The 18547-nt window shown below is 47.0% G+C and overlaps 2 protein-coding genes across 4 annotated transcripts in view; both read right to left on the reverse strand.

Moving 5' to 3' along the window:
• Positions 1-8505, reverse strand: part of MED26 (mediator complex subunit 26) — a 47188-nt gene extending 38683 nt beyond the window's left edge. For all 3 annotated transcript variants that reach the window (XM_044998543.1, XR_006575204.1, XR_006575203.1), the window contains exon 1: positions 8126-8505. In XM_044998543.1, coding sequence (XP_044854478.1) covers positions 8126-8200 — 75 coding nt within the window. In that variant the 5' untranslated portion in view covers positions 8201-8505. The remainder of the gene's footprint in view (positions 1-8125) is intronic.
• Positions 8506-13747: 5242 nt separating this feature from the next.
• SMIM7 (small integral membrane protein 7) lies at positions 13748-17170 on the reverse strand. The gene is made up of 5 exons (XM_044998580.1): positions 17066-17170; positions 16922-16963; positions 16495-16547; positions 15634-15724; positions 13748-14981 (listed from the first exon to the last, which is right to left on the reverse strand). The coding sequence occupies exons 1-5, from the start codon at positions 17089-17091 to the stop codon at positions 14966-14968; spliced, it is 228 nt and encodes a 75-aa protein (XP_044854515.1). The 5' UTR covers positions 17092-17170; the 3' UTR covers positions 13748-14965.
• Between the last annotated feature and the right edge of the window lie 1377 nt (positions 17171-18547).

Consider the following 18547-nt stretch of genomic DNA (forward strand, 5'->3'; position numbering starts at 1 on the left):
CGATAGGGCAGCTCTCATTCTCGTGCCCTTGTGCTGCGGCAAGCTCATCACACAGTCCCATGAATGTGGCTTTCCTCATCCGAAAGTTCTGCAGCCACTGCTCGTCATCCCAGATGTGCATGATGATGTGATCCCAACACTCAGTGCTTGTTTCCCCAAGCCCAAAAGCGGCATTCCACTGTGGTCAGCACCTCCGTGAATGCCACAAGCAATCTCATGTCGTAGCTACTACGCATGACGAGATCAATGTCGAACTCCTCTTGCCTTTGTAGTTTATGGAACAACTCCACTGCCACTCTTGACGTGTTAGTGAGAGCGAGCAGCATACTGGTCAACAGTGCGGGATCCATTTCTGCAGACCAAAGAGGCAAAAGCACGCAGTACACAAACCATTGAAAGATGGCGCCAAATGCAGAAGAAAGCACAAGGATTGCTGGGATGCGAAGCAATGCATCACAGGGCATTGGAACAGGACCCAGGATGCCCCGCAACTCCCTCCGCCTTCCCACAATTCTTAGCGGCAGAAGAGGAAGAGATGCTCTGTGGGACAGCTGCCCAGAGTGCGCTGCTCTGAATACCACTGCAAGTGCCGCAACTGTGAACATGCTATTGCGCAGACAGCTGACAGTGTGAACAAAACAACAGTGGTTTCCCTTCAGCGCTCTCTGAGCGGCAATGTAACTCTGCCAATGTAGACATACCCGTAGATTTTATTTGATAGTGTGTAAAACAGTATCAGAGGGGTAGCCGTGTTAGTCTGGATCTGTAAAAGCAGTGAAGAGTCCTGTGGCACCTTATAGACTAACAGACGTCTTGGAGCATGAGCTTTCATGGGTGAATACCCACTTCGTCAGATGCACCCACAAAAGCTCATGCTCCAATATGTCTGTTAGTCTATAAGGTGCCACAGGACTCTTTGCTGCTTGTGTAAAACAGGATTAATAAATCTCATCATTACTGGAGTGGGATAACACCACTCCTGAAAAGTTTAAAGTAGTAACATTAGCAAAACACAGTTTATGTTTGGGGTTTGGCGGGGTGTTATCTGGCTTCTCAATGTACTGAGCACAAAAGGAAAATACTGTTACTTTAAATACAATGCAGCATGTGGTAGACCTCTCCATAACACTTCACACAACTATTACAATAAAGTGGCAGACATTCCTCTTTGGCCACTGTTTCTATGCAATTCTTCTCCCAGGAACAGGAATTCCTACATCATGTTATCACCTGAACTGATGAAGCCCCACACCCTACCCCTGCTGAGTCTGAATCTCACTCTGCATGGCTGTTAAAATCTACAAACATTTGAGGAAAATGAATGTTGAGGACTAGTGCTTGAGCAGCATCACTTACAGACACTGGATGTCTCCTGAAGGGTCTATACCAAAGTTGTTTACACGACCTACTAATTTGTATATGTATCCTTTGAAAAATAAGGGAATTTATGGAATACTCTGCACACTTAGTAGCACTTTAAATATCAGTGAATTCCCCTGGGATTGGCAGAAAAGGTTTCAGTTTTACATGAGTAAACGTCTATGTAAATTTAACAGATTCTATTCCTGAGTCAACGTGATCTAGTGGTTAAAGCAAAGATTTAAGAGTTGAAAGTTTCCTACACTAACTTGTTCATAGAATCATAAAAACATCATAATGTTCATGATATTAACTGACCATGTGGGGGAGATCATTTATTTGGCCATTCACACTCAATCCACCTAGGACAAGTGTTTTTGTTTGTTTTAAAGAAGGACCTCAAAGTCAACTCAGGCCTTGTCTACACTAGAAAGAGTTTGCAAACCCTCCTAGTGGAGATGCAGTTTATACCAGTTGCCTGAACAAAAAAAAAAAAAATATATCAGCAAACTGACTTTTTTGCTAGCATAATTGCATTTAAACTAGGGCTTTTGCCATCATAGCTACATGAGTTAGGGGTGTGATTTTTAGCTATGCCAGTTAGAAGTAAGTATAAGCCTGGTCTTACTCAGACTGTCTTGCTGAACAACTTATTCAGTATGTGATTAATGAAACCCTCATATCAAATTAATCTAACAGGCTATAGCCTGGGCTCTGAAAGAAAGCAACCAAGGTTTTTTTTTAATTATGAGTATCGATTCCAATGGTGGAGATAGTGCTGCAGCTCACAGTTTCCTTAGTTTCCAAAGCAATTTCCCTATGTGACTCTAATACACCAGGACTCAGATCTGCCAGAGACATCATCCAGGGTTGTTGTTTTTTCATGCGGGGGGGGGAGGGGGGGAGGAGGAGGAGGAGGAAGACAAATACTTTCAAAACTCAGACTTTAAGGCCAAAAGGGACCATCATGATCATGTAGTCTGACCTACTACAGCAGGGGTCTGCAACCTTTCAGAAGTGGTGTGCCGAGTCTTCATTTATTCACTCTAATTTAAGGTTTCACGTGCCAGTCATACATTTTAACGTTTTTAGAAGGTCTCTTTCTATAAGTCTATAATATATAACTAAACTATTGTTGTATGTAAACTAAATAAGGTTTTTAAAATGTTTAAGAAGCTTCATTTAAAATTAAATTAAAATGCAGAGCCCTCCGGACCGGTGGCCAGGATTCGGGTAGTGTGAGTGCCACTGAAATTCAGCTTGCGTGCTGACTTCGGCACACGTGCCATAGGTTGCCTACCCCCGTACTACAGCATGCCACAGAACCTCATCCATCCACTTCAGTAACTAAGACAGAGCTTATGGGTCTATTACAGAAGTCCTCAAATCATGATTTAAAGAGAAGTTACAGAGAAGCCACTATTTACACTAGTTTAAACCTGCAAGTGACCTATGCCTCATGTTAAAAACTCGCTGCCAATCTGATCTGGGGGAAAATTCCTTCCCGACCCCAAATATGGCGATCAGTTAGACCCTGAGCATGTAGGCAAGACCCACCAACCAGACACCTGGGAAATAATTCCTTGTAGTAACTCAGAGCCTCCTCATCTAGTGCCCATCAGCCGCCACTGGATAGATTTGCTGCTAGCAGTCGCATCAGCTACAGGCTACTGAAGTTTTCTGCTTAATTAGAATACCTACCTGCACAGTATTCATGAAGCATTTGTTGCCTGCCTTACAGGCTTTGGAGTCTAGAACCTCCAAGGTCTATCAAGAGATCAACTCAATAAACTGTTAAGTACACTACCTTTGCTCTTAGTTGAAAAGCCTAAGATGGAAGACACCCCCTTCCTATAGACACTTTTAAACACTGGGCTTATTTTTCCAATATTATTGGCCAGGAAAAGTCTATCAAAATATGATGAATAAGCAGCTTATTATTAATGTACATTAAATTATGTGGGTAACTAACCTGTCACAAGCTCAGCATCAATGCTGTTAACTGCTAATCTAATTCTCTCTGAAAATATTGGTCTAGTTACTTATATGTAAGGCTGCATGTCTGTCATGGATTCCATGACTTCTGCAGTGGCTAGCAGCAGCTTGGGTGTGTGGGAGGGGTCTCAGGACCAGGGCGCAGTGCAGCATGGTGTTTACCGGGGGGGGGGGGAGCCCTCCCGCCAGCATGTCCCTATAGCTCCTAGGTGGAGGGGCCATGGGCTCCACACACTGCCGGTGCTTGTGGCGGGAGCCGCGCATGGAGCCCCCCCGGCCACCTCTCCCCCTAGGAACTGCAAGAACATGCTGGTCAGAGCCAGGTAGGGAGCCTGCCAGCCCCACCAACCCTCCCCTCTCCCAGCACCTGCGGAGCCCCCCGGGCCAACCCCCCCACCCCCAGCCCAAGTTTTAGTTAGGAGTATATAGTAGAAGCCATGAACAGATCACAGGCCATGAACTTTTGTTTACTGCCCATGACTTTTACTAAAAATACCATGGCCCCCATCACCATCATATCCGAACACATCACCACAACTGCATTCCGAGCAACAGTAGCGCTGAAAATACACGCTCTTTTTATGTTAATTTTCATGGGTCTTGGCAAGTCTGGTGAGGGAGGGTAAAAAAATTCACAGAATATTTACTTCCTAATTGGCAATTGTTATAATATGTTACAGAAAGCACTAATTCAACAGGTCTGTCATAAACTGTGCTAAGTTTACAGTTTAAAAAGACAAATGAATTATTTTAAATGGGAAACTAATTAGATGACACTTGCTCAAATACAAGTTAAATAATTCTGAATTCCAAAACATTAGACAGAGCCCTAGAACAAAGAAGGTTCAGCAGAGCTAAAAACAAGTAACACTACTGCCAAAAGAAAGCCATTGGTACATAAATATTTTATTTTGACTGACAGTTTCCCCACTAAATGGTTATTTTTGCACCTGTTAAAACCTTGAAAGTTGCACTAACATTGTATTATTCAGGCCAGGAAAGAGTTGAGGCGACTAATCCAGGGACGACTTGAATTTAACATATTGCTGACAATCAAGTGTGATTTTCTAAAAAACAGAAGGTGTATTATAGATTGGTATCTTCCCTCCTACAAGATCAAGGTTTTGATCCTTTTAATACTTCAAAGTCCTACATACACTGATTGACTGATGTATCTGACCTGATGGCAAAAGTAAGAACTAGCCTCTTGATTCACTTTCCTTATAAACAAGCAAGTCCACACATTTTAGCCGCTGCACTCATCCAAAACTTCAGCATGAAACAAGTTGATGAGTAAATGCAGGACAAGAAATCTATCCATCTTCCTGAAGAATGTTATGTAGAAACTGATGTCAGAACTGTACAGTTTAACCTCATGACAGATATACTGACTCAGTCAGCAAATCCAAGATTCTGACATATGGATTGGCAGGCTGTCCAGCAAGCAGTAAGGAACCATATTTCACTTCATAAGGCTTTTTTGTTTATTTTCTCAACTGCCAGGCAATAAGATTATAGCCTGGCATCATCACTCCCGCCTGCCCCCTGAAAACTGCTCTCACTGAAACACCCCTTCAGAGTTCTTCATCAATAACTGAGATGGAGTAAAAGAAAATTTACTAATTAGGGGCACTTCCTCCCCCAATACTCTACAGCACTCGCAGCATGCTTTGTCTAAATGTTTTCTATTTAAACTCTACCAAATGCCTATAGATTAATTTACTGTGTAAAATCAATGACATGAAGTTTTACAATTCTAATGAACTTCCATATTTTGGAACCATTAACTGTCAATCTCCAGCACTGCTGAGGGTCAGTGTACAGTACATTTTAAAGCTGTTACCACAGGTTACAAAGGATGCACAGGAACAGAAGATTAAAGAAGCTAAATTACTTTAAAATAGTATGTGCTGCCCCTATGGCCTGTTAAACTGAAAGATCCAGATCTCATGAGTTTGTAGAGAGGACAGTATGCCAGACTTCACTTAAAACAATGCCGTAATAACTGCATTGGATGACAACGAGAGTCAAGTACTGCATTCTTGGACAGCTCTATCTTTAAAATTTAAAATGTCTCAATAAGTAACATTACACCTCTACCCCGATATAACATGAATTCGGATACAACACGGCAAAGCAGCGCTCCAGGGGGGCGGGGCTGTGCACTCCGGTGGATTAAATCAAGTTTGATATAACGCGGTTTCACCTATAACGTGGTAAGATTTTTTGGCTCCCGAGGACAGCGTTATATCAAGGTAGAGGTGTATTTATTTTATTAGAGGATCTTTTAGACCAAGATCAGATGTACAGGACAATAAACTACTTGAGATATGGATTGGGTGATTTTTCTTTCGTGTTCAGATTACATGTATCACTTTCTGCAGCATCCTCAGAGCACCATCACTTCATTATCCCACTTTATTACTGCGATACATACATTTGCTCCTAATAAAGAGAGAGCTTCTCTAAGAGATGGGTATGTTTAGCTTGGGCTGAACTGAAATATCAAATTCCATCTACCCTATGGCAAGTGGAAAAGAGACCTGCTCACCTGAGGTTGGCATAATGTATTGGGGTTTAGCATTAGACTTTGCGCATACTTAGGCTCTATCATAGCCAGTCTCAGATGTTATATGAACTGAACTCTACTTTGCAATTTACAGACTCTGATCTGCTGCTGATCTAAACTAGCCCTACAGCCCCTACACACCACTACTCTGAAACAGAAAATTAAGTACAAATTCTAAGTTTATTTACAGTAACAGGTAAAATATACACCAGCTTCTCTGTGCTTATGCTGCATCCTCAAACTAGCTAATAAGCTTATCCTGTAGAAGAGGATAAAGCCAAAGCAAAGGCCAAGAATGTTTTACCCCCAACTGTAAAGAATTCAGGAACCCACAGCCTGCTTCTGCCCTAACCCCAGAGATGACCCCAAAAGTTTCAAGGGCCCCATTGTCCTGTAATTCCAGATCAGGATCTTATCTGAGACACTAACCTGCATCAAATGAAGTCCCTAAGCATGGGAGCCTGTAGGTCAGGTAATAGCAGAAATGACAAGAAGCCCCTTCCAGAGTGTGCTATGGTGCAGTAGAGAGCAGAGGGATTTGCTGGTGGTTCCCCCCGCATGTAGAGGAAGAAAGCGGGTGCAACACAGGATAAAGAAAGGGTGGGAGCCTTCCAGAGAGTCCAAAACCGCTGGAGAATACCCCTCCCCAAGGAGCTTTAATGGGGGTGAAGAAGGGAGAACTGCTGGGATGCCCCCTCGGGAGTGCAATCCAGCACTCAGAGCAGCCTCGGGACAGACACTGGTTGCTCTGCCGGCGCCTCCCTCCCCGCGGAGGCCGTCGTGTCCCAGCCACTCCTGGCCGGAAAGGTCCGTGTCGCGCCGCTTTCCCAAAGGAGCCAGACTAGGAAAACCCATTACAGATAGCCCAGAGCCCCCTGCAGGCCGCGCCAGAGCCTCGGTCTCGAGTACGGAGCGCAGTCCGGCACCACACCACATGGCCGGTTACCATCTGCCCGCGGTCCCCCCACCCCACAGCCATGCACTCACTGGGCAAGCCCGGCCCCTGGGGCAAAGGGATCAGCCCTCGAGAAACCCCCGGTCCTGGGGGCGCGGGAATCCCGGGCCCTCGCCCAGGGAAACGAAACACCTCGGATTCCGGAGCATCCCAAGAAGGGAGCCAGGAAACCCAGGCTCCCCTTGCACCACCCGCGGCAGGAGCTTCCGGTCGAGGGCTGCTCCGCGAAGAGGGGACCCCGGGGAACCGGCACGCGGGCTGCCTACGGGATAGGCGCCTCCCGGGAGACAAGAAAACAGGAGCTCGCAACAAACCTACAATGGTCACCCGTTCTCGGGTCTATAACCACCCCGGGGGCAGCCCCCCCCACCCGAGGGGGAGGGGTGCTGAGCCGGGCAAGGGGCAGCCCCCCCCACCCGAGGGGAGAGGGGGAGGGGTGCTGGGCCGGGCAGGGGGCAGCCCCCCCCCGGGGAGAGAGGGGGAGGGGTGCTGGGCCGGGCAGGGGGCAGCCCCCCCCCCCGGGGAGAGAGGGGGTGGGGTGCTGGGCCGGGCAGGGGGCAGCCCTCCCCCCCGGGGAGAGAGGGGGTGGGGTGCTGGGCCGGGCAGGGGGCAGCCCCCCCCCGGGGAGAGAGGGGGTGGGGTGCCGGGCAGGGGGCAGCCCCCCCCCCGGGGGGAGAGGGGGGGGGGTGCTGGGCCGGGCAGGGGGCAGCCCCCCCCCCGCGGGGCGGGGGGGGGGGGTGCTGGGCCGGGCAGGGGGCAGCCCCCCCCCCGCGGGGCGCGGGGGTGGGGTGGTGGGCCGGGGGCAGCCCCCCCCCCGAGGGGCGAGGGAGTGGGGTGTGCTGGGCCGGGCCGGGGCCCGCCCCCCCCCGCGGGGCGCGGGGGGGGGGTGCTGGGCCGGGCAGGGGGCAGCCCCCCCCCCCGCGGGGCGAGGGGGTGGGGTGCTGGGCCGGGCGGGGCCCCGCCCCCCCCCGGGGGGCGAGGGGGTGGGTGGCTGGGCCGGGCAGGGGGCAGCCCCCCCCCGAGGGGCGAGGGGGTGGGGTGCTGGGCCGGGCAGGGGGCAGCCCCCCCCCCGAGGGGCGAAGGGGTGGGGTGCTGGGCCGGGCAGGGGGCAGCCCCCCCCCCGAGGGGCGAAGGGGTGGGGTGCTGGGCCGGGCAGGGGGCAGCCCCCCCCCTCCCCCGAGGGGCGAAGGGGTGGGGTGCTGGGCCGGGGGCAGCCCCCCCGGGCGCGCGGCGTGGCCGGTACTCACATTACTCTGCGGGTCGATGGCCTGCAGCAGCCGGTCCCTGATCTGCTGCGGGGACGGGGCCGGAGCCGCTGTCATTGCCTGGGCGAAGCGGGGCGGCTGCGGCCGGGGCTGGCAGGCGGCAGGGCCGGGCCGGGGCGGCGGCTCCTCACTCGCCGGCGGCAGCCTCCTCAGGGAGCCGCAGCCGCATGTTCGCTCCCCGCGCGGCGGGGGGAGCGGAGCTCGGAGCCAGGCGCGACCGCGAGGGGAGGGTCGAGGCGGCAGGACTAGGCCGGACCCGTCTGCTCCGCTCAGGGCCGAACTCAACTGTGGGCAGGACTCGCAGAGCCAGCCCCGCGCAAGGCACCATGGGACTCGCCCGACGCCGTCACGCACGGCGCGTCTGTGACGTCTAAAACGTACGCAGAGGCACGTTGAGTGCTCAAGCTCGGTAGACGCCAAGGCGACCTGTTCCCAATACGCATGCGCGGCAGTGCATGGCGCCTGCGCCCTTCCCCCGCACGTTACCGGCCAGGGGGAGCGGGAAATACGGAGCCAGCGCTGGGGCGGCTCCAGCGTCTGCTGGGCTGCAGCGGAGCGACAGCGACGGACGCAGCTGGACCCTCCCCTTAGCCCCAGCAGCTGCTCCAGGCCCCGGCTTAGCCGCGGCACAGCCCAGGACCGAGGGGCAGCAGCAGGGGACGGGTAGGGCTGGGAGACCGGGGGGCTGCAGGCCCGGGGGTGATGGCAGAGATGCATGGCTATAAACCCCCGCTGAAACCAGCAAGGGTAACGTGACAGGTCAAGATTAAACAAAGTATTCCCAGAAGGCCAATCTCCAGCTCTGGTTTGAGATGTGCACTTGTCCTGGCAATAACGGGGAAAAAATAGCCTCTGCAAATCCAGACAGCTAAGCTTTTCTTTAATGCAAGATGCCCTCAGTAAAGAGAGTGACAAGAGTGAGTCTTTCGAGCTGAAAAGCAGATTATATAATAAACACTATTTGAAGAAAATGGCCATTACTAAAAACACACATTTCCATAATCTTCCTGCTGGCAGTAGCCTCAAGAGAGCAATGGTGTTAGCCATAGCACACAACATAGTGTCTCTCTTGCATGACGGTGCAATCTGAAGCAGTGCAAAAATTCTCAAACAGATTGGACCTCATTACAGTTAGTAAGATAAAACATACACATACACCCAGAATAATTTGAATCAGGTTACTTTCAAGGGCTTTAGTGCCCACAGATACATTCCTAAAGGTCCCTATTCTATTTGCATCAATTTTATATAAGCCATTGTCTACATCAAATCTCCATAACACACAACATTTTTAAACATCTGACAAAACTAAGCCCTACCACTAGATTGAATCTAAATACATAAAAACTAAAAGCAAGGCATCCCCAACAAGTCAAGCTAAAGAACCAAAGTTCTGGATAGGGGAGGAGAAAATCAATTTTCTTCTCTCAGCAGCAGCTGCACTTGTTTAAAACCTCCTAAGAGTCTGTTTATGTTCTGGTGGCCTCTACTAGAAAAAGGAAATCTATAGATGCTAGATAGTTCTGGAATGTTCATGAAGGAATTATATCTGGCATATAATCACTATCACACCTTGCTCCTATTAATTTGCTTTTTGGCTGCCTTTTGTGTGGTCACATTTGACCTCTCACATCTGAGAGATAGGCATATACTACTGGGCAAATGGTGATTTGTATACCTCTTACTTAATGAGGATTTCCACTGATTTTCATTGTAGTGGTTAAAATGATCAATGAAGCAACTGCTAGAGGCTGCATAGTTTAAGCCTCAAGGAAAGGACTGAGTTTACAAAATATGAAGAAAATTATATCTTGAGAGAACAGTTCTGATTTGTCATTGTAGTAGAAAGAGAGCCTGAGACATAAGGCCTTATCTCAGAGGCCTCGTGTGAGGCCTGAGCTAAAGTATTAGTCAAAGTTTTGCTAACATAAAGCAAAGTCAGGCTGTGAACTAGGCCCTGCTCACAGAATTTGGCAACAGGGCTGATATTGCAGAAACATTCCTAAGCAGTGTTAGGTACAAGAATATACATGCAAACATTCCAGAAGGGTGGTATTAGAACACCCCAAAGATAATAGGAACATGCTGACCCATCTTAAAGATTAGGTCAGGATGATAGCATGATGGATAGAGATGTTTTGATCAAACCAACAGGTACAAGGCAATGGGTGGCACCCAGCTACATCAGAGGGTGGTACCCAGATACAAACAAGTTACATATTGCTCGGTGTAACAGTGTATAAAAAGGTATCTCCGAGGGAGTGTCTTTGGCCAGCCTAGGGGGGAATGGAAAGTCCACCATTTATTGAGCTGCGTCCATTATCACGGGCATACGTCTTAGTATCCTTATAGAGTCTGCCAGGCGCTATTACCATGCTTCGTCAACAATAAACTTGGCCAGGTACCTTCGTACCTTAACGGATCCTGTGGTCATTGGACACTTTGACTGAGGTCTGCTGTGCCAACTACCTGCGCAGAGCTGAGACAGCACACAGAGAACACATACACGCAGCCAAACATCTAACAGTCATACTTGCACTATGTGCTCAGCTCTGTATAAGGCACAAATAAGAAACTCGCAGTGTAAAATTTCATTCCACACAAAAAGTAAAGCTGTGCCATAAATCCCACACACTGAAAATCAAAGTGGTCACTAAGTGGTCTGCCACACTAATCAAGGATCTAAACTCTTGGGTTCACTGCAAGAATAAGTAGTTCAAAGCAAAAAATTTTAATCAGAGTCAGTGCAACAGTGTATAACTGCAATGGTAATGCATGTGAACATTTCATTATTACACTTATAGCATCCACTAAAGTGACTACTATCAATGCTTCATTGCATATTGTCAAGTATCAGAGGGGTTGCCGTGTTAGTCTGGATCTGTAAAAGCAGCAAAGAGTCTTGTGGCACCTTATAGGCTAACAGATGTTTGGGAGCATGAGCTTTTGTGGGTGAATACCCACTTCGCAGATTTCACCCACGAAAGCTCATGCTTCCAAACATCTGTTAGTCTATAAGGTGCCACAAGACTCATTGCATATTATCCATTTAGCCATAATATGGTTTATTATCCATATATTATAGTTAGTATAGAAGAGCTCTGTGTAACTTGAAAGCTTGTACCTTCTACCAACACAAGTTGGTCTAATGAAAAATATTACCTCACCTACCTTGTCTTTGTAATATAGTTTGGCATAATTGTAGTGTTCATATAGCTTGAACGTTTTCTACCTCCTAAATTAGAACACATTGAAAAGTGTTACTTAGAGAAGAGAATGCAACTTGTTCTACATGGAATTGACCAGAACTTTAGTTACACCTACAAAACATTGCTCTGAAAAACATAAAAATCAAGAGAATGGTGGACACAAAATAGAGCTGAGCTGATGATTGAGGGGACCTCTAGTGGATTATTCATAAACTGTAGGATCATCATCTTCAATACACTGAAGAGCTCAATAAAAATTAGTGTGGAAATACTTTAAGAGTCATGGATTCTAAAAACAGTACATTTTAATTGGATGCTATCCCCTGCATATCATGGAAAGGACAGCATCTCTCCCCTTTTCAACAGATGTGCATGGGTCAACTGAACTTTTAAATATAACCCCCCCTACAGGTTATTCTTTGCAAACTGAAATATCTCAAGATCCTTGCCAATCCTGGCTAGAAGAGCAGGAGGGATATTTTAATGTTCTCTTAGTAAAGGCAAAGGCCAGCTGCCCTTAGACAGGCATTAGAGAGACCCATTCTCAAGAATGCAACATTCATTACTGCCAACTTTCTAACCTATGATGTTATAATAGTTAATTGTCAAGGTGCTCACAGCCTCTGTAATGGCATATTTTTATGACTTGGTTTTGTAGGAGAAAGCAATCCTGGGAGTAGCCACATCTTCATCCCATGGTTTGGTTTCAGACAGGACTATAACAGACATAGAATTACTCTCAAAATACCTGAATTATTCAACCAGATGACAAAGCATGATCTTGTCTTCTCTCACCACCCCTCCAACCCGTCCTGTAGTTGTCATCTGCTCTTGTCCTTACCTTAATTTAGGTCCCAATTTGCTTAAAAACATTGTACTCATCAGAAGTCCCATTGAACTCAATGGGACTAATGTGCATGCAGTTAAACCCATGCATAAATGTTTGCAGGTTCAGAGCCTGAAACTGAAAATTCTTCAGGGATTCTATTTTTATGTGCAGTGCTTTATCAAACATCACCAGTGCTGTATAACAACTTTACTTTTCCCATATTTTCTAGGAAAAGATTAAATACAAACACAAGTTTAAAAAAAAAGGCAGTAGGGCATGGGCTATATACAATTGGAAAAGAGTTACAAAAGAGCATTAAAATAGGGTCTGGTTCATTTAGAGTTAGCCTGGGGCTGCAAGCATTCCTGTGTGGTACAGACCTCTCAGCAGAAATCCTTCCCAATTTATCAATATAGGTAGATTGCTGCAATTCATTCTGGTTTGGGCTACCCCCAACAAAGGCTCAAAAACTTCAGGTAGAGCGGAATAAAGCTGCTCCTCTTCACTAAGCACTTTCTGGAGCACATAATACAGTACCTATGTACTACCTACTATACAGTGCAAGGTATTAATTATAGTCTATAGACTAGGACCCACTTATCAGAGTCTTCTCTCTCCTTCTCTGAAGTTACAACCCCCTGGATTCCTCTCCATTCTAGGAGTTAAATTTCATGGCTGGTATCAGGCTCTTCACAGAGGACAGCCTATGCATGTGGGACCTGATCATTCCAGAGATGAAGTTTAGGGAGCTTCTGGGCACAGTGTAAAATTTGCTTTCTTAGGCAAGCTTCCTGATTTGACTGGCCAATAAGAACTAGGACTGTGAGGGTTCCACTGCTGGGCTTTTTATAACAAACAGCTATTTCTTTATCCCTTAATTATTTTAGTTATAGAGGACACCAAAGCTGCTTACCAACGGAGGCCAATATCAATTCATAAATAAAAATAAAAAAATGCTGGAGAAAAAGAGTCACAATTACAGGACAAACCAATTAACTCTTAGACCTTCTCAGCAGTTCTACAATGAAACTGACTCTTGCTAGTCGACTCTACTAGGAGCTAACAGAAAACCAAGCAGCTTTAACCCTCTAAAAATAAAACTACTCTCTTCAAATCCATTTACATATTACCCACCAGAGCTCAACAGGGATGTATAATCTGAGCCATTTTTATTGAAACTTCCAGTGCTGGTTTGGGAGATGAACAATTTACACACACAATCACCAACACTGATTTAAGAAGTCTGATTACACTAAATTTGGTAACTATCTTAGATGTGTGCTATGAATCTAGAACATGCATATGGCATATTACATATCAACTGATAAAAACAGGTTATCATTTAATTGATATTTAAATTACAGAAGCTATAAAAACCTTAATTACATTGAGCACTTTTGCATGAAAGAAATGTGAATATTGTAACAAGATAGTGCACTAATACCAAGTACAAAAATATGCTGACATACAATAACTCCCTTAGGCCTAAATTAAATGTTTACTTAAATGCTGTTTTACCACATCACTTGGAAAACCCGAAGAGAAAGAAAAAAAGACTGAAGAATTAATTATTCTTAAAATTTTATTTTCAGCCTGTTCTGATGTGTAGATTCTCATAATACTTGGAAGTTAGTTTAAGATCTCAAGACCTGTTACTTCTTTTGATGATGCATTTGTGTTTTTTTTAACCCACAGGTTCTTTGGAGCATGTTCCTGAGCTTCTGGACCTTCTTTATTGGAATTTAATTGTATAAATAACAGTGTCTGTATAGTCATTCTCCGTTATTTCAACTTCAAGGACATTTATAACCAACTTGGGAAAGGCTTACTTCTGGTGGCCTCTACTCTACTAACTCCATATCCACAAAATCTACCTGTCTCGGTATGTAGATTCTCTAGAGCAGTTTGCAGGCAAATACTATCTTTGATATAGTGAACAACATTCTTCGCCTCCCCCGATAAGTTATTCCTTTATTGCGCAGCCCCTGACATCCAGATATTTAGAGTGCTATGCAGCTCTCTATAGTCAGATACAAAACTGGCAATCATTAAAATTACAGCAATATAACATTGTTTTCCTTAACTTTATAAAAATGCCTTACAAATGGCAAAATTGGTCTCAGACAATAGAGCAGTGGCTCCTCAAATAGCCTATATTATGTTATAACGGACTAAGAGCAAGGAGTGACTGAAAGCAGAGATTCTTGTGACCATCAGATGTTGTTGTAGTTCTACAGTACACCAAGCATCATGTTGCTGGGCCAGCAACATCATTTAGAAGTTATTTATATATGCTAGCAAACTTGAACAATTTTGCTTTGAGCATCAAGGTTGGTAGCCCTAAAAGTGGACACGCCCATAGAGGCAAGCTAGAGGAGGGTGTACACATGGGTCAACGTGTTTGCTATTAGTCCAATATTTATTGGGGTCTGTTGAAAAAAAGATATGAAAAAAGTCCCAAGAGTCAGCCCACACTTTTGATAACTATGGTCCAGGAGGGTCAGTTTGTGTGTCTAACAACCATGAAAGTGCTCCCCACCGTTTAACAAGAAGCTACTTTCATTTACGTAATAATCACACCATTTTACAATCTGCGCAAGCATATGAATGTGTCCTATCCCTTTAACATTTAGGACTTTGCATAAAAGAACAGACCAAAATTCTTTGTTGGTATTTTGAAAACATTGCAGCCTTTTACTTTATGGAAAGGTCATGTTTCCAGCTGAAAACCTCCTCCAAGTTACCAGATAAAGACTGCTCTCCAAACAGGTTTCTGGGTGACTTTCAAGATCCAAACAACCTAGCAGATATAACAGAAAATACAATAGTTGAGAATTGGGTATAATTGTACACTAGTCATCCAATTAAATGTCACTACAGCCAGAAGAGACATTAATACATATCTGGGTAGAAATTCTGCTTTCCCATTCATTGGACCATATCGCTACACAGGTGAAAAGCTAGCAGATATTTTGCCAGCCTGTCCATTGAGACTGAGCATGACACTTAAATCCAGGGTTTTGAGAGGCAGCATGAAGGTATCTGCAAGGCCATGAAGCTGGCCTAGCTCAAGCGGTTGGCTTTTCTGTGTGAGAGTGAGTTTGTTTGTTTTTTTACATTCAAGACACTACTAACATCATTTGCCTCGGTCTTCCAATATAACTGACATGTTTAAGCAACCCACGGTAAGAAGCACTAGATTCAAGTTTGGATCTCTTACAGAGATCTGAACAGAGAAACTAAATTCACCATGCATTATGAGTTCCATTATCATTAAGTGACAAGGTCAGTGAACATCTCTTTGCAGATCAAAGTTGAAACAAATGAGGCTCAACAGCAGCCCAAAACAAAGGAAGACAGAGGGATCAGAAGAAGAGGAGTTAGGAACAAAACCAAGATGCCTAACTTCAGAAAAAAATTATAACAATGAGATCCTATCTGGTTCTACTTACACAATCATGCAAAACATCATGAAGATGTTCCACAAGGCAATGAAGATTCGAAAGTACCTGAGACTCAACAAGAACTCCCTGATATTGTCACCTAGAAAATCAAAGGAAAAACCCTTTAGCAAATACAGACACGCACATTTACACTTTACATTTTCAATATTAACTGAAACATGTCATCAGCTGTTAGTTCAAAATAAAAACAATGTTACAAAGGACAAAAGAGAAATGGGGATTTTGGAGGGGATGGCCACTATCTAGTTCAGTCTGTCACTAACATGAACACTTACATAGGTCTAGAATGAACAGTGAAAACAAGGAAAAGAAACCAGAAGATAGGTCACGTCCCATTCCAAAAAAAGGAAAAGGACAGCTGACATGGCCACATATTATAGTATGTGGTCTTCCCAACTCAATCACTCATCATAATGAAGATAAATACATAGGGGCAACTTAAAGGCACAAACATTAATGAGGAAATCAGCACATAAAGGCACTGAGTTCTTCTGCAGCATAGATGCCAGTGTCCAAAAATGCAAGAGAGAATGTACACTGTAAATCTTATGAGTCCTTCTCCAAGTCACAGTTCTAAGTGGAAGAGCAGTGCCTGCAAAGCCCCTAGGTAAATGCTGTTCTGTCAAGTTGTAAGCAGAGATTGGTGAGCCAGTTACTCTAGCTATAGATGGATCAGTGAAGTTGTATTTTGGTGTCTCAGAAATAGGTTCATGTTAAGCACTTTTGTCTTAGAGGTTTCCTATATAGATTTGATTAATCAGAGGGAAGCCACCAGTATGAACAAAGTGCTGCATTCACAGCTATCTGTGTAGCGCCCAGGCTGAGGTGTTCACTCATTGAGCCTATTACCCGTAGTTGGCTCCCTAGACTCTTCACCGAAGCCCTGAGTGTCTTTCTTCTTCCTGCAGGGACACAGGGGTTATTTCCACATTGCTCTGAGCAGACGCGCATTATCAGTACCAACCCCAGGATTTAGGACCAGACAATTAATCTAGCAGGAGTTTGAATGTGGTGCAAAGCCACAGAGCCCTGGGGGGGTGGAAACCCGGGGGGGGGGTCAGGATTCCCCTGGCTGACGCTGCCACACGACAGGGAGCACATTACTTCCCCTCTGCAGCAGGGACGCCACGGGCACCCGGGACGGAGGGAGGGCAGCAGCGCCCGGCGAGCGGGGGAGACGCGGGTTCGCAGGAGGACCCCAGCGGCGCCCCGGGCAGCAGCTGGTTACGGGAGGGCCCGATCGGGGGCCGGGGCCCGCCCCTCCCCCCGCACTCACAGCCTGAAGTTTAACACGGCGCCGGCGTTCATCAGCAGCGTCCTAAGGGGGGAGAGAGAGAGAGAGAGAGAGAACGCGGGTTAGAGCCGGTGCGAGCCGGGCCCGCCCCCCGCTGTCCCCCCGACCCCTCCCCCGGCCCGGTACCCGCAGAGCAGCAGGTCCCCGATCATCGCGGCAGCTTCCGGACCGGAACCGGAAAGTGCCGACTACAGGTCATCTCGGGCGCGGCCCCGCGCGCGCCCCCGGCGTCCAGCTCCGCCGCGACCTCCTCGCTTGGCCGCCAGGGGGCGTTACAGGGGCGGGGCCTGTCTGCTCTGTGCGGCGACACCCGCTAGGGCACCGCTAGGGAAGAGCCGGTCCTGACTGGGGGGGGGGCGGAGCCCAGGGTCCTCCTCCCTTCCCCTCCCCTCCCCTCCTGGGGATAGAGCCCGGGAGTCCCGGTCCCGCTGCCTTCCCTCAGGCTGGGCATGGAGACTAGGGTCCTCCTGACCTCCCCTCCCAGCCCTGGGGATAGAGCCCGGGAGTCCCGGTCCCGCTGCCTTCCCTCGGGCTGGGCATGGAGACTAGGGTCCTCCTGACCTCCCCTCCCAGCCCTGGGGATAGAGCCCGGGAGTCCCGGTCCCGCTGCCTTCCCCTCGGGCTGGGCACAGAATTAGAGGAAGGAAGATGCACCTTGTTGAATGTGAAGAATTAAATCTTTATCCCATGTTGGATAACTTGGGTTAATTACAGAGGGAAACATGGCCTAATGGTTAAAGCTCAGGAGTGGGAATTAGGACTCATGTTCTATTCCCAACTCTGCTAGGAACATGCTGTGACGGTACCTCCCATAAGGCTTTATGGAAATATGCTTAGAATGTGTTTTATGCTACATATGCCATGTAACATATCTCAAAGGTTATGATCTACTGAATGTATTACTCCTATTTGTATGCATGTATCATTGTATTCGAAGTTATGAATGTTGGCTGTGTACTGGCTTGATTTCTAAATAACCTTAGTAGAGCATTTGGTCAGTTCCTGGAGAAAGGAATGTTGAAATTAAGTACCTAATCAAGAAACACTTAGAGGACAATGGATCTTGGAATGTTCCAATCCACATAAGAAGTCTACTTGAGGACATTCAAGTAGACTTGAGTCATGCATGGACATGTGACTTGCCCAGGTGACTCCTAAACTCCAGCTTGGAGCTGGACTTTGCATAGGAGTGAGGAGGGGGTCTCCACCCCCAAGCGAAAGTCTATTTCAGTAAGTCCCCAACTTTTCCGGGTGGCAGGCGCCGGACGACAAGCCACTGAGGACCGTGGTCGGCGGACAAGCATCCACCAAAATGCTGCCAAGAAGCGGCAACGTCAAAAGGCGTCACCGCCGAAATGCCACCGAAAATCAGCGGCATTTCGGCGGCAACGCCTTTTGATGACGCCTCTTTTCGGTGGCATTTCGGCGGATGCTTGTCCACTGGCCAGTACGCGAGCGCACATAGATGCCCCGGCAGGCACCACGGCACCCGTGGGCACCACGTTGGGGACCACTGGTCTATTTAACCCCCTGGGAGACCCCTCCATTTGGTCTTCAGCTGGCTAAAGAGAGCATCTCCACCCCCCAGGATACTTGGAAGAAACTGGA

Source organism: Mauremys mutica, chromosome 24 (genome assembly GCF_020497125.1).
Source record: "Mauremys mutica isolate MM-2020 ecotype Southern chromosome 24, ASM2049712v1, whole genome shotgun sequence".
NCBI lineage: Eukaryota > Metazoa > Chordata > Testudines > Geoemydidae > Mauremys > Mauremys mutica.